General features: G+C 34.2%; 1 protein-coding gene across 5 annotated transcripts in view; it reads right to left on the bottom strand.

Annotated features, from left to right (window-relative positions):
- The window catches only part of ITCH (itchy E3 ubiquitin protein ligase), a 93,407-nt gene that overhangs the window by 47,154 nt on the left and 23,497 nt on the right, over nt 1-22,756 (bottom strand). For 4 of the 5 annotated variants that reach the window (XM_010960836.3, XM_010960838.3, XM_010960837.3 and 1 more), the window contains 5 exons: nt 22,436-22,526; nt 13,285-13,426; nt 11,960-12,084; nt 10,655-10,792; nt 7,760-7,805 (listed from right to left, as the gene is read on the bottom strand). In XM_010960836.3, coding sequence (XP_010959138.2) covers nt 7,760-7,805; nt 10,655-10,792; nt 11,960-12,084; nt 13,285-13,426; nt 22,436-22,505 — 521 coding nt within the window. In that variant the 5' untranslated portion in view covers nt 22,506-22,526. Of the gene's footprint in view, nt 1-7,759; nt 7,806-10,654; nt 10,793-11,959; nt 12,085-13,284; nt 13,427-22,435; nt 22,527-22,756 lie in introns of those variants that run through there. The other variant, XM_045521024.2, reaches the window with a different exon arrangement.

The following is a 22,756-nucleotide window of genomic DNA, read 5'->3' as shown; positions in this document are numbered from 1 at the left end:
CACTATATCAGAACAAGCATTTAACAAGATTTCCAGATAATCTGTGTGAACAGTAGTGCATGACAACTATGGCTTTGGAGGTTTCTCAAAATATTTATTTTGAATAAACGAACAGCTCAGTAATAGACAGTCAAGGATTGTTTAGTGCTGACTGCCAGCAGGAAGGCCAAGGAACCCCAGAATATGAACTGAATGTAGCACAAGAGTCAGCTCTGCACTATTTACAATAGCCAAAACATGGAAACAACCTAAATGTCCACTTAACTAATGAATGAATAAAGAAGTTGTGGTATATTTATACAATGGAATACTACTCAACCATAAAAAATAAAATAATGCCATTTACAGCAACATGGATGGACCTGAAGATCGTCACTCTAAGTGAAGTAAGCCAGAAAGAGAAAGAAAAACACCATATGGTATAACTCATATGTGGAAGCTAAAAAAAAGTAGAAAGAAGACACTAATGAACTTATCTACAAAACAGAAACAGACTCACAGACATAGTAAACAAACTTATGGTTACTGGGGGGAAAAGGGGTGGGAAGGGATAAAGTGGGAGTTCAAGATTTGCAAATATTAACTACTATATATAAAATAAACAACAAGTTTCTTCTGTATAGCACAGTGAACTTATTCAGTATCTTGTAATAACCTATAATAAAAAAGAATATGAAAACGAGTGTGTGTATATATGTATGACAAATAATATGCTGTACACCAGAAACTGACACATTGTAAACTGAGTATACATCAATTAAAAAAAAAGTCAGCACTGACACTGGTCCCCTTTCCCTAGGTGCTGAGTCGTATACCCCCTTTTCAGTTGTGTGCCTCTTTGAGACTCAAGTATTGTTCTCTGCACTATTTGAAGAGGCGACAAATTAGTTTGAAGGAAAGGTTCATGATGCTTTAAAAAAGACAGACAACTGGTAGAATGGACAAAAAATGGGAAACTGAGATTTATTTCTATCTCTGACTCTGCTGCTGACAAGCTACGTGATCAAAGAAAAGTCATTTAATCTCTCTAAACCTCAAAAGTTCATTGACTGAGAGTAAAATGAGTCCTTAAAACATTCTTAGTTAGAAGGTTGAAACTAAATTACACATCGACTGCTAGTCAAGTTTTAGGGACATGTGAGGGAGGGGGAACATTCAGGGCATAAGGTAAATCTGCTATGATAAGCAAAGGTACAGCAGAAAATGGATTCCAAAAGTGTTGTGCTCTGTTGTTGAAGATTAGTATCATGGGTATTTTAACATCCTGTTCACCCTTCTAATATTTTGGCCTGTTTCTCAACATAATTATTTGACAAGCTGGGTAATACAAGGACTCCTTAAGTTTCCTCTTCCTAGACCTTAAACTGAAATTCCTCTACCTACAACCTTCTATTCTTTCTACTTGCCCCCTGCTGTGTCTTTTATTCTGTCTCATCACGACCTTTAATCCCCTCTATTTCAGTCCATCAGTCCCCTTCAAGACTCATATGGGCTCCATCATAGGCTACTTTCCCTCATATCTTTAATTCACTAGTTGCCCAACACTCCTGACCCCCAAGTAATCTTTTACTACAACTAGTCCTTAATTTACTTTTTCCACCATTGTTCTCTGGAGTCAAGAAGTAATGCTGAGAAAGTTCCAGTTGAGAAATCAGGTGTATACTGGTAGAGTAAATAAACTAGGTAAAATACCAACTTAAAAGGGCAGACAGTTCTACAAAGGGTCCTGATAAATTTTTCACTGGCCCCCACTAAGGAAAAGTCCTGAAGTTTTCATTTTCAATGACTTAAAAGATAAAAATTCTTTTTGTGCTGCCAAAGTCAGTACTTTCCTTTCCTGTTTCAAAAAAGAAATCACAAATCAAGTCTCCTGGAAGCTAAAGAATGAGAAATGACAGATGATTATGACAATTTAAACCATAGGTTCAATGGGATTGGCATACTGGCATTAAAATTAACAGTAATAAAAAGTTTAATAGTAATTTGGTAGGGCAAAGAGCTTTTATTAGGTCCTGTACAATTATACAGATCTAGGTAAAGGACAGAAAAAGTTACTACTGTGCTTCTTCAATCCATATCCTTTTATTCTGACAAACTACAGTTTCCTAAAGCTTGATCACTTCAAAGAGACTGGGGCATCATGGGCTTTTTACAGTTCACATTATTCAACAACTTCAATTGGGGTATCAATACTGCCTGAAAATCAGTCATTTTCTACATCTCTAATCTCCTCCTGGCCACATTCCCATTGCTCACTGAAAATTTTTCCCATCTCCTCAAACATCTAAAACCCAATTTGTAGATTCTCCTGACTCCGCCTCTTCTCTAAAATGATTATTAGCGATCCTTCAACTTTCTTCTCTACTTTAAAATTTCTCTGTGCCACTAATTATTTTGTTTGTTTCCCATCTATGGGGAAAAGAAAATTTCTCTTCACTTCTTCAGGACTAATTTGTCTGTGTGTTCTTGATTTCAGGACACATATATGTCCTCTAAGACTTTTCACCATTATTTAACACCTTACCTGTATCTTCCATTATCTCCCTTCTTCTAGATCTTTCTTCTCAGTTCACAAATACAATTAAAATATTTCCTCAATCTTAACTGCTCCTCAAGCTGTTCTCTCATTCTCCTTTCCTTCATTATAATTTATTGTGTTTATGCAATTAATGTATTTAGTGCATTTTAATTTTTAAAAGGTTTCAAAACAAAAAGTAGTTTCTAATTATAAAATAAAAATTACCTTCAATCCTACATTCTGGAGATTATTACCATTAAGAGATGGGAGTATCTCTTGCCAGTCCTTTTTCATTGGCTATGACTGTGATCATACAATGTTTCATATCCTGGGTGAATTTTTGTTTCTTTGTTTTATTACTCATTATATACCAAGCATTTCACCCAAATTATCCAAAAGCATTTTAATGCATGTAGAAGACTCTATCATATGGATATATCATAATTTAAACTTTTTTTAGGGGGGGTGGCATTTTTTTAATTTCCTTCAGATAGATTTCCAAAATAGAATAGCTTGGTTTAAGTATGCAAATATTTTGAAGACTAAAATACTGATTGCTAATTTTTTACAAATATTTTTAAAGGTAATAACTGACCTATTCTCTCATCAGCTAGATATGAAAATGTCCATTTCACCATAAAGTATTTATATATTTAAAATCTCTGCCAATTTGGTAAATCAAAACATTAATGTTAGGGGTGGGGTATAGCTCAGTGGTAGAGAGAATGCTTAGCATGCATGAGGTCCTGGGGTCAATCCCCAGTACCAGTGCCTCCATTAAAAAAAAATGTTAATGTTCAACAATACTTCATTTATAGGCCATCTGACTTTCCTGTTCTATACACTGTATATTTGCCTATCATTTGTAGTTTTTTTAAAAAAAAAAGTTTTGTCCTTATTTGTAAGAGCTTTTTACAATCTAAAGGTAATAGTTTATCATCTTTCATATTGGTTAAATATTTGTCATTGGCTTTTAATTCTGTGTTTTTGAATATATAAGAGTTTTATATTTCTACATAATTAAATGTATTCAGAAATATTTTCTTCTAAATGTTTCATAGTTTCATTTTTAAAAATCAATTTTAAAACTCAATCTGGAGTCTACTCTGATTTGGGGATGAGCTAAAGCTCTAACCTGATATTTCATTTTCCATACAGCCAGTTTTCCCTGACTTGATTAGTCTAAGACCTCATTCTCTTCTGCAGTATTGAAAATTAAACCCCTCATCTTCTAAAAACACTTTTCTCTTAATTTCTGTGAAACTGCTTTTCTAATTTTGCACTCCCACTTCTAAACATCCCTTCTTCGGTTTGTCCCTGTCCTTTTCATAAATATAGGTTCTGTTCTTGTCTTCCCTTTCATTCTCCACAAATTTCCCCCTGGGGTCTCAAATTCCATTGATTTCAAAGATCATCTCTAAAATAATTCCAAATCAGAATCTCTAACCTTTGCCTGGTTCTCATTTCTCTGGCACCAAATTATCAACTAAATGCAGGAGATCTAGAATAACTTTCCAGTCCTAAAGCCATTCTTCCTCCTATGTTCTAGTTCTATGGGTGACCCTGCTATCTTCTGAGGCAGTTTGACTTCTCTTCTGTGCCTCTTGACACTCAATGCCTAGTCCCACTGATTTCACTTCCACATTCTCTCTATTCGCCTACCACCACTGCTCCAACTTTCTCAGTGGATTACTGTAACAAGTTTCCACATAGGTCTTCCAACCTTCACCACCACCATATAATCCAAACTATATACAACTGTTAAATAATTTTTCTTACAGAGTTTTGATCATATCAATGCCTTCTTCAAGTATTTTAAAAGACAGTTCTCTCCATAGAAAATGATTCTATAAGCCTATACTTACAAACCAAAATCTCCATCTGGCCTCAACCTCTGTAATATTAAAAATAACATTCATTGAGTTGGATAAGTACTTACTTACATGGTAGGGGGACCAGCATTTCACTTTAGGTAGCAGTGAAACAGTAATTATAAGCTCAGGCTCTGAAGGTAAGGCAGTTCCAGGTTCAACTGTGCCACTTACACTGTTAACTCAGGCAAGTTCCTTTCCCTTTCTGAGCCTGTTTTCTCATCACCTATAAAAACGATACCTGCCCACTTCATAAAAATATTTAAAGATTAACTGAAATAACAGGAAACATGTTCATCATACTGCCTGACACATCATAAAAGACAAATATTGATTGATTCTACTCTCAAATTCACCACCTGCCATTTCCCACTTTCAATTACTCTACTTTCAGCCAAACATTGTGACTGAAGATTTTCAATGAAACACTCTGCGTTCTTCCCCACCTCCATGACTGTTTTTCTTTTTTCCACTGAGAATTCCCTACAATTCCTTCAAGACATGTACATCCATTATAACTTGGTTTATGGTCTTAGGTCAAAGGCCATTACTTCCATGAAGCTTTTATACATTTTATACACTGTTTCACATTTTAAAAAACAATCATGTATCATTTTCTAATTTTAAAAAAAGCAGTTCAAAAAAGAAACAAGATTCAAACTACCTCTGAAGCAAAAAAGGATGAGATTAAGATGGAGTGACATTCCTGGCAAATTGCGCGATCCTGGATTTTCAAGAAATAGACTTCGTTTATAACTGGAAAGATTTCCCATAATAGTTTGTTGTATTCTAAGAAATACCTGTATGTCTAACAAGTAGTGGTTCTCAAAGTGTAGGACCCTGTCTATCAGCATCACCTAGAAACCTGTGAAAAATGTTGGGCCCTACACCTAACTATTTGGGAACTGGAGATGAGACTCAGCATTCATGGTTGAACAAGTTCCCATGTCATTCTAATATACACTAAAGTTTGAGAAACACAGTGATACTAAAATAGCACTTGTGGTTTATTTTAGTTCCTTTAATAAGTGGGTGTTAAGTTAAAACCTGAAGTGGATTTGGAAAACCAATAAGGAAAACTATATACTATACAGAATTGTCAATGTGAACTTATCACCAATATACAACTAGCTATGAATTAGGTACTTCTATGGCTTTGTTCTTTGCTTTAGTCTTATAAACCTCTGCTTTTCTCACCATACATATATATCTGATCTACACATAAGCTCAGATGTTTGTGGATAGGATAAAGCACCCTGGAGAACCAAGATACTAATACAATAGTCATAGAAAATACACAAATCAAAGATTAACAGTCAAGAAGGTACATCCAACAACAAAATTAACAAAAACACCAGGCACCAATCATCTTGGTAACTCATAAAAGTGACAGGAAGACAACACTGAGAAATATAAAACATCCAGACATGCTATGGGGGGAAAGGGGACCAAAAGGACTACGTTTAAGATACACAGTGCATGAATTAGAACAAAAAGGTGAAAGAACCTAAAGCTATTTAGTAAACTTCTTAAATTATTGGGGGGTGGGGGGGCTTGCTCACTGGATATATGTTGCCCTGCCTTTTAGTCTTGTAGTTATGAAGTCTACAAACAAAACCAAAGGGGAAAAGCCAGTCACAGTCATGATTGTTGTGTAGTAACATTTAAATAGCATTTAATAGTTTACAAAATGCTTTTCAAACCCACCATCTCAGAGGTATGCTCTCTGGAAAAGGCTAATACAAAGGAATTTAAGTTTAACACAAAAGACATGCTGAAAGATTAGTCTGGCAGTCTCAGAAACCTAGAAGACACTGTTCCTCAGATTATTTGTGACAGTGATTCACTTGGGAAAATGTAAAGCATTGATTAAATGAATTGCATGAAGCTAGGGCTCTAGCAATGCCTTTGTAAGAAGTTTATAACTGTCTAGAGGTGGTTTCATAAAGTATTACAAGAAAGATTTTCAAAAAAAGAAGCAACAGAGTGGCATAATAGAACCTTTCAATGAACTATAAAATTCTATCACATTCTCACTTATTAATGCAAAAATATGGGGTTATTATGCAAAAGAGGAGTTATGTGACCAAAGCAAACTGAAATATTAAAACATCTTTATGGGGGAAATTTCATGAATTCAAAAAACCTACGAGGGAGGGTATAGCTTAAGTGGTAGAGCCCATGTTTAGCATGAACAAGGTCCTGGGTTCAATCCCCAGTACCTACTCCAAAAACAAATTCAATTACCTCCCCCTCAAAAAAATAAATAAATAAATAAAAAGCACAAGAGGTATAAGTTGTCTTCCAGTCTACAGAGATGGTTATTGACTTTTAAAACCTTTTCTATTGCTGTTTAATCGGTGAGAAATAAAAGTAGTTTTCTCTGGGCAAGAAATTAACTACTCTTTAATATTCTACTTCTTGTGAGAGTAGTATAGGAGATAATTCTTTGTCACAGATAGATCTCTATTAGGTAAAACACAACAGCTTTATAAACTTTGATTTTCCCAAAAATCTTAGTAAGTTTTTCATATAGCACCAAAGTAGATCAGCTATTACAACAAACTCCTATGTGCCTATCAACTCAGCTTCAACAACTATCAAACATTTTGTTCTGTTTGCTCCACCTAACCTCCTCTGCAGCATCTGACACTATAACACTCCATCCTTCTAGGTACTTTTCCTTTTGTTCTGTGACACTGCTTTTCTGGTTCTTCTCCTCCTCTGACTATTCCTTCCATGGTTCATGCTCTCCCTACCCACTGTTTAACCAGTTTGGAAAAAAACAAAGAATCCAATGGGATTTTGGAACTATTAAAGACATGTCACTTACTGCTTTAAACTAGGATCACCTCTTTACCTAATTTTATCTCCCATTACCAGTTTCCAGGACAATCAGTAAACACTTAAAGTTTGCTAAGTGAGTTAACAAAACTCAAGGCACTCATCACTTTTTAGGCACTAAACCTGAAGGGAGACAGACACATGAAAATCCTGAATCTAGGCTAAGAGCAAACAGCTGGTACAAATCTCTGCCCCTTCTTAATGAAAGCCCAGAATATACCACACCTAGTAGTGACCTTCACATATATCCAAAATTTATAGCCCAGCTTTCCTAAAAAAACTGAAGTATTAGCATTTGGGTATCTCCATCCTACTCCAGAGAACTGCAGTCAGATAAGCTAAGAATCTTGAATCTTCCATAAACATTTCCTTTCTTACCTTGAGCTCTCTTTTTTTTTTTTTTTTTGGACCCTCATTTATTCTTATATCAATCTGAACTTTAAGTTTTGCCTAAAATGAATTTTTATTTATCTTCCCTTGTTTCTGCATTCTGTGGTACGTAATAGGTTAACAGGTGAACTCTTACCTTGTTTCATCCTTGGGTCTGGAGCCATCATCATTCTGTGAAGCACCTTTAACATCAACAAAATTTAGACAGAAAATGAGTTTTAAAAAGTAGTTTTCAAAAACTATCCCCAAATTAAGTCCAGGGCATACTCGGTAAAGAATGAAGATCTTTACAATAGTATGTTTCTACTTTATAATTATGAATTTAAAAGTAAAGAGACTTTTATTCCTCTTAAGGAAAACGAATGTCTCTGACGATGATACTTTTCAGTGTTTGTCAAATGTCATATTTGGGAAGACAGGTGTTAAACTAACCATCCTCCACCACCACCCACCCAAGAAGTAAAAATAGATGAATGGGAAGTCTGTGCAGAAATGAACAACTGCCCCACACCCAATTTGTTGAGTAAAGTGAGGTCTGAGAGCTACAAGTCTACCTAATTAGCAAATTAAATAAAGGCTGCTTCTTTCCAAAGACTCAAAAAAGAAGATTAACAGTTGTACTTAAGAAAAGGAAAACACCAAGACAAACTGTATTGTTACCTCCTAAACAGAAAAACAGGAAAGTATCAAAGAAAATGTTACAACTCTCAGACTCAGCTGGAATACTAAATTTGTTCCTTGAGTAAGGATAGCAGTAGGGGTGGTAGAATGGGAATGTAAAGCTCTCTAATTTTTAAAGCTTGAAGAAGTGGGAAGAACAAACATGCTGAGTGATATTTGTATCACTTGAAAAAGGTTTATTTATATAACTGATATTTTAAGAAAATTTATCCACCAAAAACAATGAAAATTTGTAAGTACCAAAAGAGATAATGCTGTCTCATCAGGAAAATCCAATCTTCACAGTACATCTAAATATAAAGCAAGCTATTATTTGGTGACTTTTAAATATGTCTGACCAAAATTCAGACATATTTCCTTTCATAAACATTGTTTTAAATTAACCAAAAAGTTAAAGTCTGAAAGAGCAGACTTCTTATAAGAATCATCCTATGTGTTCTTCCACAAAAAGTCTGACTGAATATGCACACAAAAAGGAATCCAAAAACCTGCAACATTAGAAAAATAGCAGAATACAAAGGCAACCAACCAAACAATGCACAGGTGCTAGAAATTCAACTTTAATGCTATGCTCTAATTCTCATTTCTTAAAGTTACAGAAATGAAACCAATCAAAAAACAACAAAAGTACAGTTTCCACCGCAGGTGCTTGTGGGCTTAACTAACTGGGTTTTGTCTGCTTACTTACAACAATTCACGATTTGATTTAAAGTTCCTAAGTTTTCAAGTGTGAAACCAAAAGCATACTGGAAAGAAAAGGAAGTAACAAATATTTGTGTTTCAGTCTTGACTCTGCATCATACTGGTTGGTGTGATACTGGACATACTACTTAAGCTCTCAGAGTCTCACTTTTCTTTATACACAAAATGCAGGTAATGACTTACAAAACTGTGATGGTCAAATTAGTATATATGTAAACACACTAACATAGTGCCTGGCACCTGGTAAACATTCAAAGAACAGTAGCTTTTTTATCTGGTAACTCCAACCCTAAAATCCACCACAACTTCCCAGTTAAAACTTCTCTTTACTTCAAGGAATTAGGTTAAATTCTGTCAATTATTTTCCTACTTGAGTGGAAAAGTCCACTTACGTAGAAAATAAACTGTAACGTTATAAGTATAAATATGCAGCTTAGAGTCTACTCTGATATATGAAGACTAATATGCTTTACTAATTATTAAATATTCTGCATTAGCAGTAGTTTCAATTTATAGGGAAAAAACTTCGGAAGCTACAAATACTGAGGTTTTAGAGCAGTTTAACAATGTAATTTAACTTTTATTATCTTCCAGAATTCCAATTTATAGAAAAATGTAACCAATATAACCATTACAGCATTCTTGTGAATAGCAGTCAATTAAAATGAATGTGTCAATACTGAAGCAGTATGACCATTTCAGAAATTTCTCTCCCATCCTCATTAACCCCAAAGAACCAACCTAGAAAACACACTAGGACTACCTTAAAGGACCTGCTATCAAAAAAAGGTTATGAGTTAAAGAGGAAGTACGAAGTCTTCCAAAGTAGAAACAGAAGTATGGCAGCATCTGACAGCTGCAAAATGTTTCAGAATGCAATTTCTAAATAAAAAGACCTTGTCAGACTAACAAGGAAACCATTAATCCACTCTTTGTCTTACCTCTAAAATCTACATTTCAAGTGAAAATACACTTAGTAGCACATTAGAAAGGTATGGAAATATCTAAAGGTAATCCACTGAGAAGTAGTTTTATTAAGTATGCTAGCTGTGCAGGCACTAATTCAGGTGCCATCAAACTTCTTTTAATCATATTTATTCCCTTTAACAAACACTAGTAAATTATAAAATATACCAGCATGCATATAGTAAATTGGTTCTGTCATTATTTAGTTCAAAAACATCTCAATAAATGTAGCCTACAAGAATGGAAGAGGACTGGCAAATGGATTCCAGCTTGTACTGGTTTGTCTGGTACAGTATTTAAAAGAATTCTGAATCAAATTTAAACTCAGACACTGCTACAGAAAATAAACTATGTTTGCCACTGGCACTGTAAGAGATGTGGCACTAAATATACCATATTAACTGTTATTGTTGGCTTACCAAATGAATACTTCATATATATCAATTCATCACTCATAGGGCCAGCTATATTCTGCCTTTATTTGGCTAGCTTTTCAACTTAAGGAAAAATGTTTTCTTCATAGAAACAATGCACTAAAAGGAAATTTTAAAATGATCAATCTCTCTTCTTAAAAAGAAATAATTTCTTTAACGTGAAAAAGAATAGCAGTAGCTACAACATACTACAGTGACTAATGTAAGAAGAATCATTAAAAATTCCTATTCAAGAAGTGATTACTTACTTTGTGAACACGTAGTTTCACCGTTAGTAACAACTTCTGAATCTAACTGCAGCCCATCAAGACAAATCGACAAATCTCCTATTGTCTCTGTTGGTTCTTTGTCACCTACCAGCTGTAAAGTCACAACTACTTCCTCAACTGGAAGAGAATAAAATTACAGAAAACGGTCACTTTTTTTCCTTTAAGTCATCTTAACTGTTAAAAACAATGTCAGAAAAAATTTACATTTTTATGTATACAATTTGTTTTAATAAACTTCACCCAAGGTTTCAGACCTTTTAATGCCAAAATATTTTAAAAATAGAGCAAAATTTGCTAATGTTTAATATCCACAGTGTAAAATACTGAATAGCTCAATCATCTTATTTATTATATTCATTCCCTCTTTATATAAAATGAGCCAGCAGGACATTTAAGACCACTCAAAAATATATGCTTGGCAGGGGAGGGTATAGCTCAAGTGGTAGAGTGCATGCTTAGCACCTCCTCTAAGAATAAATAAATAAACAAACCTAATTACCTTCCCCTAGCAAAACAAAAACAAAAACAAAAACAAATACATGCCTGAATTATACTGAGTGAAAACATATAATTTAAGAATGAATTTTATCTCATAAATCCTAAGTGAGAAATAAAATTCTTAGAAGTATTTTTAGATAATCAAGGGCTTAAAAAATGTTTTGAAATCATGACATTAAAATAAGCATGTTTCAAGTTTTTATGTATCTTCAGTATACACAGATATATATAAAGAGATATACACATATAAATAAAACCACAACCATCTAAAATGAGAAATTTAAAAAAATAATCATTTGGGGGGGGAGGGTATGGTTCAGTGGTAGAGTATGTGCTTAGCATGCACAAGGTCTTGGGTTCATTCCCCAGTACCTTCATTAAGAAATATACAAATAAATAAGCCTAATTACCTGCCTCCCTCAGCAATCATCATCATCATCTGAAAAGGAAACCTGTCAAAATATTAACCATATCTGTGTCTCTGTAGTGAGATTTTTCCTTTATTTCTGCTCTATATTTTTTAGTTTTCCATAATTGAATATACAGCACTTCAATAAGTATCTATTTACTAAATAAATATTCAAAATATTGGCTCCAAAAATGAATGGCCAAATCATGGTTACTGAGAATGCGTTAAACGGGTCAAGATTCATCTCCCTATTAATAGTCTAACAAAGAAAATCTTAAAAACAAATAGTGAATATAGTCATTCCCCACATTTAGCCTATGAATTTCTTACAGAAAAACAAAACCTGAGCATACTTTCTATTATTTTTACATACATACATTTCATATTGTTTGACTTTAATGTTTCATAGATATCTAATGCAGCAGTTCCCAACAAAACATCAGATTTCAGTGTCTGGTGACTCCACACACGAAAATGTAATTTACTCACAGGGGTAACAATACTGTGAAAAAAGATGAAAAAAAGATTATTTACATTAAGTATCACAATGTAATCCTAAATAAATTACAATTAAGGTTTTCACTGCACCCCTTATAGTTTACTGTACAATCAATATTACCTATATTCTGTCATCTTATAAAAAAAATCTACATGCTACATGTTTGCACAGTCTTCACTTGTGGCTGAACATTAGGGGCAACTTCATGCATGGATCAGCAATAAAAGCAAAAGTCTTCATCATAATCACAACTACTTTCTCAACTGGAAGAACTTGAGCTATGTGTTCCCCCAAATGCCTTGGCTTAAGAGCAGCAGTACTGATGCTGTGCAACAAAAATAAATACAACACTGTAAATCAACTATATTTCAATTAAAATTTTTTTTTAAATTAAGAATAGCAGAATAATATAGGGCAGCAAGGAAAATTTTTTTTTCTGAACTTTTAAACCACTAAGGAGTTCATGTTGTTATCAGCTTAAGATCCCTAGTACATATTTAGTGAGCACAGATAGCAGTTGATAGAAAATAAATGAGTAGTCTATTATTCTGAACTTCTCTAGTCATTATGGAGGCTGTAACCTTCTGAAGATTTTATTTGTTTTTTTAAAAAATGTTACTCACATATTGCTTAATATAGATTAAATCTCTAATGGGCCACTAATTAAAAACAAAGTCTAAGAAACAATGTTGAAATAAATACAGATAAGGAGCATTAGAATGAACTTGTGCGAATTTAAAAATTAAAGTGAGGTAATTCAACTGTACTTCAATTTATATAAATATATATTCATGTGTGTGTGTGTGTGTGTGTGTGTGTGTGTGTGTGTGTGTGTGTGTGTATGTGTACTACTGCAAGCCATAGAAAAAGTGAGCTACTCATAGCCCTCTATTTCAACCCTAAGGAAAGAGCTGCCAAGAATCTTTCTAGGCTCATGACGACCAGCTCTCCCAGCTGTTGTTCACTGGCAACAGTGATACTATTATCAACTAAATAGGAAAATGCAAAGAAAAGGAGAGGCTGGAAAAGCAAAGAACTAAAGAGAAAGGGGACTGGAGGAAGTAGTCTTAAGGGAAAAAGAAAAAACAAAAAAAGATGAGAGAGATAAGAAGAACAAAGAAAATACGTGAAAAACTTTTTTAAAGTAGCATTTCTGCTCACCTACTGTACAAAATATACTGTAGAAAATACTTTCAAACCTACACTGTAAGAGGCTGCTTCCATTTGGGACTGTTCGTATTGTTGCATTTTTCTGTCTTCTTTGACTGTCCATCTACAGTGACTTCCACATACGGACTTGGTCCAAACCAATTCTTTTTATTTTCTTTAAGTTTTGCTGAAATGACTAAGTTAAAAAAAGGGGGGGAGGGGGATTTCAATATTTGAGATGTTAGTTCATCTTTCAATTTAATTTCATAAAGGTTAAACAGAACATTATTATTTTTATTATTTTAATGTTTTTAAGCAGAACTTTTTTTTTTATTTCAGATAAGCAGTTTGCCCTAAAATACTAATTCTATTCATGTATTACTTTTGTATTTCTTCCCAACCTACGAAAAAATGAGACTTGCCCACACCAGCCACCCAATTCCCATCAGTAGACCACCCCACTGTCAGCATCAGTAGTCTCAGAACTCTGAGGTCAATTTAAAAGTGCACTGACAAACTTAGTCAATACATATCAGAATGTCTATGGTGTCTCAGATATTGCTCTAAACTGTGGATAGAACAATTAGAGGCAAGTCCTTGTGATGAAAAATAGCCTAATGTGACAGAATATGACTTGGTACTAAAGAAATCTAAAGAAGTACTTTTAAGCAACCATCTAAATGACAAGGAGCCAGCCATGTGAAGATGGAAGGTAGAAAGAAGGGAAATGCCAGACAGAGGTACAAAAGCTTGGTATACCTGAGGAAAGGCACAGCAAAGAAGGGAAAATGGTAAATGAGGTGAGATCAAATTTAGCTTTGTTAAGCCAAGATAAGGAATTTGGACTTCATTCTAAGCATACTGAAAAGCCACTTAAGGAAGAGAGATACAGATTATTTTTACCATCTCATGTATCTCATTATCTTAGCAAGACCTTCTTACATCCTTAGCCTTCACCCTTGAGGCAGTCACCTTTGCCATAAAACAACCTTGTCCAAGCCCCGTGTGGAAGGTGCAGTAAGTAGACTTGAATCTAGTAGAGCACCCCATGGTTGCCACAGGTGACAACTCATTGCTTCCCTATGAATGAGATGATCACAACCAAGGAAATATTCTACCACCTGGATATCTACTCCAGCAGCAAAGTTCAGAGAATGCCAGTACCCTTCAAGACTAAGGGGCCTTTGTGAGTTGCTAGGTAAGTTTATATAGCAGCTACCAAAGAAACTCAATATACAGTCCAACGCATAGATAGTCTAGGCACCCAGCTGGCACAGTCCCAGGTGGCGGTCCTGAATCTCTCAACTTCATGTACATCAAATACTTCTGTCCACTAGTGCTTGAGAGACTACTAGAGCCATCTAATTAAGAGATGACAATGATTTAGACTAGGGTGGTGAACATGGATATGGGGAGGGAAAAAGACAACCAACAGGATTAGACTGCATGGATGAATCAGTTGGGGAAAAGCAGCAGAAAGGATAACTCCCAGGTTTCTGGAGTGAATAACTGAATGGAAGGTGGTATCATTTAATAAAATGGAAAAGATCTAGGAAATAACAAGTTTGAGGAGGGCAGCAAAGGCAGGAAATCAAGTGTATTATAATAAATGTATAAAATTTGAGATATTTGTGAGAAGTCTTAAGTGGAAGCACTAAGTAAGATGTCTTTTTCAGAAAAGAAAACATTCAAGTGGGGACCAGAGCTATCTCTTGATTAGTATGCACCATAAAGCCCTAGCGCTTAACACAAAGCCTAATTTAATCACAAGACTATCACAGAAAAATAGACAATTCCTATTTTTAACACATTTCTGGTCTGAGAAAAGGTGAAATAGCCCACACAATTATGCATAAGCTCATTTTATCTCAGGGGCTCTTATGGTCCTCTAAAATTGATTAAACCTAGAACCAAGAACAATGCAGATCTGACAGGAAGGAAATGATCTGCCCTCAGTGGCTCTTTTTGGGATGCAAACTTTTGAAAGCTAGTTTGTCACATAATCCCACCCAACCACATGAGAGCCATTTTAGGAAACTTTAAATGGGGAAATAAAAGGAGTAAGGGAAACTAACACGAATTGTTAGTGTTTACTGAGTCTGGCACTTAAATACAGTCATTTCAATACTCAAGATTATTCTGTGACACAGGTATTATCATCTTAATTTTACACATGAAAAAACAAGCTCAACAGAATTTAAAAGTCTGTCCAAAGGTCACTGCAAAGCCTGGGCAAGAGAAATTACTTAAGGGTTCAAATCTCAAAGTTCAGAGGGGGAGGGTATAGCTCAGTGGTAGAGCACACACCTAGCATGCCTGATGTTCTAGGTTCAATCCCCAGTACCTCCTTTAAAGAAAGAAAGAAAGAAACAAACAAACAAACTTATTCCCCCCCCAAAAAAACCCAAAATAATTAAAAACCTCAAAGTTCAGATCACATAAAACTTTCATTATAGTCTCAATACTATAAAATATATCAATGTACTGCTTCCTAAAACCTAAATCCCCACAGTAAATTAAAAGATTAAAAGAACTACCACATGATCCAGCAATACCCCTCCTGGGGATACATCCAGAGGAAACTCTAACTCGAAAAGACACACGCATCCCAATGTTCAGAGCAGCACTATTTACAATAACCAAGATATGGAAGCAATCTAAATGTCCAGTGACAGATGAATGAATAAAGAAGATGTGGTGTATAAATACAGTGGAATATTACTCAGCCATAAAAAGAATGAAATGCCATATGCAGCAACATGGATGGACCTAGAGCTTATCACACTAAATGAGACAGAGAAAGACAAGTATCATAGAATATCACTTTTATGTGGAATCTAAAAAAAAAAAATGATACAAATGAACTCAGTTACAAAAGAGAAAAAGACTCACAGACACAGAAAATAAACTTAGTAAAGAGGAAAGGTGAGAAGGGATAAATTTGAAATTTGGGATTAACAGATACATACTACTATATATAAAAACAGATAAACAAGGACCTACTATGTAGTACAGGGAACTATAATATCCTGTAATAGTCTATAATTGAAAAGAAACTGAAAAAGAATACATATTTATATATGTATGTATATACATATGTATAACTGAATCACTTTGCTGTATACCTGAAATACTGTAAATCAATCATACTTGAATTTTTTTTAAAAGAGTAAAAAAAGTAAAAATGACAAACTGGAAGAAAAGGAATTAGAAAAATGTCATTATTATCTGTCACCTGGGCTACTTCAAGAAGCCTAGGCTACTCTCCAAGAAGCCTGTAATTGTCTGTTTTTATTTTAACTTCTCCAATCCAACCTCTCACAGCTTCTAGAAATTATCTTCCTAGAACAGATACCATCATGTCAATACTTTTCAATGATTCTCTAATGCCTGCAAAATGAAGTTTAAACCCTCCTGGGGCATTTTACATTGTTTACTATATACCTTCACAGACTCTTCCTAGATCAAATCCCACCAGGCCCCTGGTATTCTAAACACCCGTAGCTGTTTGCTGTCCTTCACAAGGGACATGTAATTTCAGGCCTCATATGTACTACCCCCTCCACCATACTGATCCTTCTTCCTTGTCACCCAATAAAATCCTACTTCTTGAGAGACAAATGTCCCCTTCTCTTTGATTGAGTACTTCTTTAAACATAAGAAGTTAAATTGTTCTTGCCTCTCTGCTTCCACAGCATTTTCATATTTATGTATGTTTCCTACAGCTTTTTATTCTGTCTTAGTAAGTTTGTTAGTTTTTACCTGTTTAACTCACCCTGTAATTCCCTTCATGGCAAGGTTATAACCTGTCTTTGTAACTTGCTATTGCACTCAGTGATTTAAACCTGAGAGACATTTAATACTTTTGTTGAACCAAATGATCAGTCATGGTAGAAAACAAGTTGTCCAGCTTTATAGTTACTTACACACATACACATACAATCTACTGCATATCTATCTGATCCTTCTGTTCTTAAAGTAAATGCTTTGATCTGATTTCAATTCTTCATCCTACCTGTCCAACACAAAAAAAAACTTTGATAATTTAAAAATTAAGTAAAAGTGAATCTTTAGCTTATCCAACTTATTTTGAGAACCAGGAAGCTATAGTGAACAAGGGAAAACAAATAAGGGTGCTGAGACCAGTAAATTAGCAGAACAATGAACTGAAAAGAGATAAAACTAGTGAGGCAAGGGCTACCTCTGTGGTCACAAGTCTTGAGAGGCCATGTGAAGCCCCTGTGGCAGAACTATGTCTTCACTGGGCAGAACCGGATATAAACTCTTGACTTTAAACTTTAAGTATGAAGAACCCTTCTGGTCTCTGAGCATTGGAAGCTAAATATATGGTGTTCTAGTAAATTTGGGGAAATGCAGTAATATTTAATTCTAATTAGTAATAACTAAAATAAGATGGTTTCTCTTCCTCAAATGATGAGTTTTAAATAAAGACTGAGACTAATAAATTTCCAGGAAATACCAAAGTATTTATTTTGCCCACAGAAGTATAATGCTAGCATACAGCAGGCATCAAAACACAGATAAATTCAGTATAATAGCTTAAGTTATGTATAGAACATAATTAAACAGGAAATGGCTAAAGACAGGGAAGGATGTAAGAAAACAGACTTATGTCCAAGGTAAAGGACCCAGGCCGTGGAATTAGAGATAAAGAATAGATGATCCAGGAAATGCAAGATTAAAAATCAACACAATTTGATAATGGATGGAGATGTAAAAGGCAAGGACAAAGAGGCAAAGAAAATTTTAAATATGTGATCCACCAATTAGCTTCTTGATAACAGTGTTAACACCTGCATTCTAGTCATAAATTAAATTTTTACTGTTAAACACTAATGATCTTTCACAAAACAGTATCATTCTTGCCATTCATTCTGGCCCCTTTTACATTTTAAGAAGATCAGAATGATAATGTTAAGAAAGAAGACAATGTAAAATAAGCAACCAACCTTATAAAAGATTTAAGCTTAGACTGCTATTAAGATATTAAATTAGATATGAGAAATCCTAGAGGGAGAAAGAAATAAGGAATTAGAAGAATAATTACTGTGCACTTATATACTGTTTTGAAGTTTTTCAACTCATACACTGTTCTTTCAACAACCACGTGACAAAGGTGTTAATATCCTCAGTTTACAGATAAGGAAACTGAGGATCAAAGATATTAGTGACATGCACAAGGTTACACAACTATTAATGATCAGGACTAACGATCAGGAACCAGGACTAAAATTCAACAACATTAACTACCCTAAGATTGGAGTCACTAGTCTGTATAGATTTGTTGATTAAAACTGAGGGTGGAGGGCTAGATGACCACAAGAGCTTAGCTGTAAAAGCTTTAATGGCACACTTGTCAAAACATTTGAGTTAAATATTTATGATTTTGTGCTAAGATTTTTGCATTTATTTGTTAAATTATAGAGGAAAGCTACTGTCCAACACAAGGATCAATACAGACATATTCAATACCCAATAAAAGCGTTAAGAGATCGTTTAAATGCCAACAGAGGTTCTCAAAGGGGCTGCCTCAATCAATTACCTTGATCTATGAAAGAACGGCACAAAAGACAATCTTTCTAATCCAATTCAAACTGAAATAGCGAAATGGCTATTCAGGTTACTTCCATAAATTAGTTAGAATCAAATTACAGAAAGTGTTACTAATGCACTGGGGCTGTACTTTTTTTTTTTTAAGCTTAAGGTGTATAGCATTACAATTTGACTTACATATATCATGAAATGATTACCATAGTCAAGTTAAGTGAACATTCATCATCTATCTCATATAGATAAAAAATTAATTAGAAAAAAAATTTTTTCCTCATGATAAGAACTCTTAGGTATACTTTATTTATGTAAATGCTGAAAAGGAAAAGTGAGGCTGCCTTTCCTTTCATGTCCCTATAAAGAATTAAGTGAAATTAAAACATACCCAAGTTCTCTGAACAATTCACTTATCAATAACACTATGAATTAATTTTTTAAAACTCTGTTTTTCTACAACTTATAATAGCTGCCATTTCTCTGAAGGAGATTTTCTACTTGCTCTCAACTTCGTAAGGGAAAACAATCAGCAAATATATACTATAAACAAATAATGTATGTATGCATGTATACATAGTTAAAAAAATATCAATTTGAGCAGAAACATAGAATAGGATTTTAAGTTTTGACACTAAATTCTATCAGTTTTTTACATCAATTTTCTAAAACATAAATCCAACTCATTGCTCTCTGTTAAAAACTCTTACTACTTTCCATCTCCCTTGGGAAAAAAAAATTTTTTTTAATTTGTATCCCTGACACACCTGAAGGAGATGACCCACTGCCATTAATTCTCATAGCTCCTGGATCTGCAGCAGTGGCTTTTAGGAACATCAAGGAAAGCCTTGTACATTTCCTTCCTTTAAGCCTCTTGCTCTTTGATATTTGCTCCTGATTCTTTTCTACCTTTCTACTGTTAAGTAGTAGCAATGCTTCAAATACCACCTCCTTTCACAGCAACTCTATTCAAATGCTGATCTCTCTTTCCAGACCAGTCATTATTTCTTCTCACCATTACCATATACCCTGGCATTTATACTTTACACTTGTATATTTATGCCGTCCTTGATTCTAGAAGATGTTGAAGCACCTTACAAAAAAAACAAATATTATAGCTGACCCATTAACACAGAATAAAAAAAAATGTCAATTAAGGAGATTTGCACAAAATAAATTAGTTCTGAGGTTTCTGGCATCAAAAGCAAAGAAGTAAATAATAAATTATGGGGGGAGAGTATAGCTCAGTGGTAGAGCACATGTTTAGCATGCACAAAGTCCTGGGTTCAATCCCCAGTACCTCTTTTAAAAACAAATAAATCTAATTACCACCCCCAAAAAAATTTTTTAAAAAAACAATAAATTATGAAGGATACTTGATCCTATTCAATGTGGCACTTTACTAATTTATTATCTGATGCTCTCCATTTGTCTCATATTTAACGATATATTTGTTAAATATATAACTTTTATCCATAATTCATGGTGTTTCTTTTTATTCAAATGGTTTTGCCCTATCGTTATACATTCTCAGAATTTTTAGACCCAAGATTAAAAGCTCTAAAATGGCTAAGAATGTTTTCTTGGGGTGTACTCAGGCATTTGTTAAATGTTTTTCTTACTGTGATAACAATGATAACAAATAAGACAGTCAGTTTATGCAGAGAAAAAGTCTAAAAGAATATAAACCTAAATCTACATCTAAAACAATGTAACAGTATTTATCTCTGAGGACTGAGATGATAAATAAGCACTTCTCATTTTATTTTACTGAGTTTTTAAAAATAAAATCATGTATAGTACTTATGTAAGCTGAGAAGTTTAAAGAATTAAAGAAGTTTAAAAGATTGTTCCAATCAAAGGTTTCAACATTAAGCTGCACCAAAAAACACAAGTCTTAAGAAGCGTGGCCCAGTGTAAATAAGCTTACCCCAGGGTACCGTGAGGACGGGGAAGGGAGAAACAATTAGAACCTGGCTTTAGCCAAGAAATATTAATCTTTTGTTGAGAATCAGACATGGCTAAGGAAAGAGATTAGAGTTAGTGAAAGAATTCCCCAAAATAAACTCTAGGACGCTGTCATCCTAAGAAGCTGTTTCCTTTGTATAATGCAATCACCTTTAGATTCTTGAGGAAAATAATAAGATACAGTTTGTAGCCTAATATTAAAAATCCAGAGTCAGATTTAAGTCAGGTATAGCAGAAACAAAAATACTATACAGAGGGTAACTGCTCTATAGACAATAAATGCCATTAAATTAAAATGAGAGAGACTGAAGTTTCACTGTGTGATAGACACATAAACATGTCTGAAGAAAAATTCAGTGCCTCACCTTGGCTAGAGCAAATAGCTCCTATATAAAGCCTAGAGAGACCATAAGGAGAAAGACTGTAAAAAGTCTTAGCCTAGTTTAAAGAAATTCTACACCATAATCAAGGAGACACACTGAAGGTTTCTGAGCAGGTGGCATATTAAGAACATTAATCTGAAAGTGATATACTTGGTTAGCATAGTTAGAGAAAGAAACAAAGACAGAGATATTAGTTTAGGTAAGTAACAACAGTAACCCCCAAAATTTAAAACAGACATTTCTCCAAAAAAAGATACATAAATGGATACTAAGCACAAGAAAAGATGCTTAACATCACTAACCATAAGAGAAATGCAAATCAAACCCATGAGATACCACTTCACATCCATTAGGATGTCTCTAATCAAAAAGAAAAGCACTGCAAAGATGTGGAGAAACTGTAACCCTTACACATGGCTGATGGTAATATAAAATGGTGCGGATGCTTTTAAAAATAATTTGGAATTCTTCACAATGTTAAATGTGGATATTATATGACCCAGTGATTCTACTCCTAGGTATATACACAAGAAAACTGAAAACATACACCTTCACAAAAGCTTGTATACAAATGTTCACAGCACTATTCCTAATAGCCAAAAAAGTGGAAGCAACCTGAACATCCATCAACAGATAAATGGATAAAGTTACGTCCAGACATGGCATATTATTTGGCAATAAAAAGAAGTTATATACTAACACATGCTAAAACATAGATGAATGTTGAGAACAATATTATGATAAGAGAAAAAAGTCAAAGACAAAAGGCCACTCATTTTATGATTCTATTTATATGAGACATCCAGAATAGGCAAAGCTACAGAGACAGAAAGTAAATTAATGGTTAGCTAAGGCTGAGGGTGTTTGGGGAACATGGAGCAGGGCTTTCTTTCTGGAGTGGTAAAAATGTTCTAAAATTGACTGTGGTGATGGTTGCACAACTCTGAGAATATACTAACAACCACTGACCTCTAAAAGGGTAAACTGTATGGTATGTGAATTACCTCTCAACAAAGCTGTTAATAAAATCCAAAACAAAACAAAATACAATAGCAATTGTCCAAGCATGTTTAATGAAAAAAAAAACAAACCCCAAATCCTGTATAATATATGCAAGAATATTTTGAAATAAAAAGTGTAATTTTTACATACCTAAACATTATGTTCATTCATTCAGCAAATATTAATTCAGCACCTGATATGTAACAGCCACTAAAGACTTTCTTAGGATTTTTTTTTTTAATATTAGGGGGTAAAAAAAGTAAAGCAATAATCTTTTTAAGACTTACCAGTAATCTGAAGTTGTGATTTCATGGTCAGGCTACCCATTGAACCAAGCTGTGATCCACTGTCAGACATACCACAAACAGTACGGCAAACCTGAAAATGGCAAAGAAGGCACTATAAACGTCAAAAATTCCTACTTAAAAAATATATAAATAGTGCTAACTAGGCCATTTCCATGTTCCACTGAAGGCCATATAATAACCAGTGGCCTTCACATTGCTAAATTCAATTTTCAATTCTAGTATTCCTCCTGCCTACCCTGTCAGCAAAATCTGACATGGCTGATCATTCCTTTTTCCATGGTTTACTTTCTTCCTTTGAGT

The sequence above is a fragment of the Camelus bactrianus genome, chromosome 19 (genome assembly GCF_048773025.1).
Source record: "Camelus bactrianus isolate YW-2024 breed Bactrian camel chromosome 19, ASM4877302v1, whole genome shotgun sequence".
NCBI lineage: Eukaryota > Metazoa > Chordata > Mammalia > Artiodactyla > Camelidae > Camelus > Camelus bactrianus.
The sequence above is the reverse complement of the archived record's forward strand: the minus strand, read 5'-3'. Positions and strand labels throughout refer to the sequence as shown.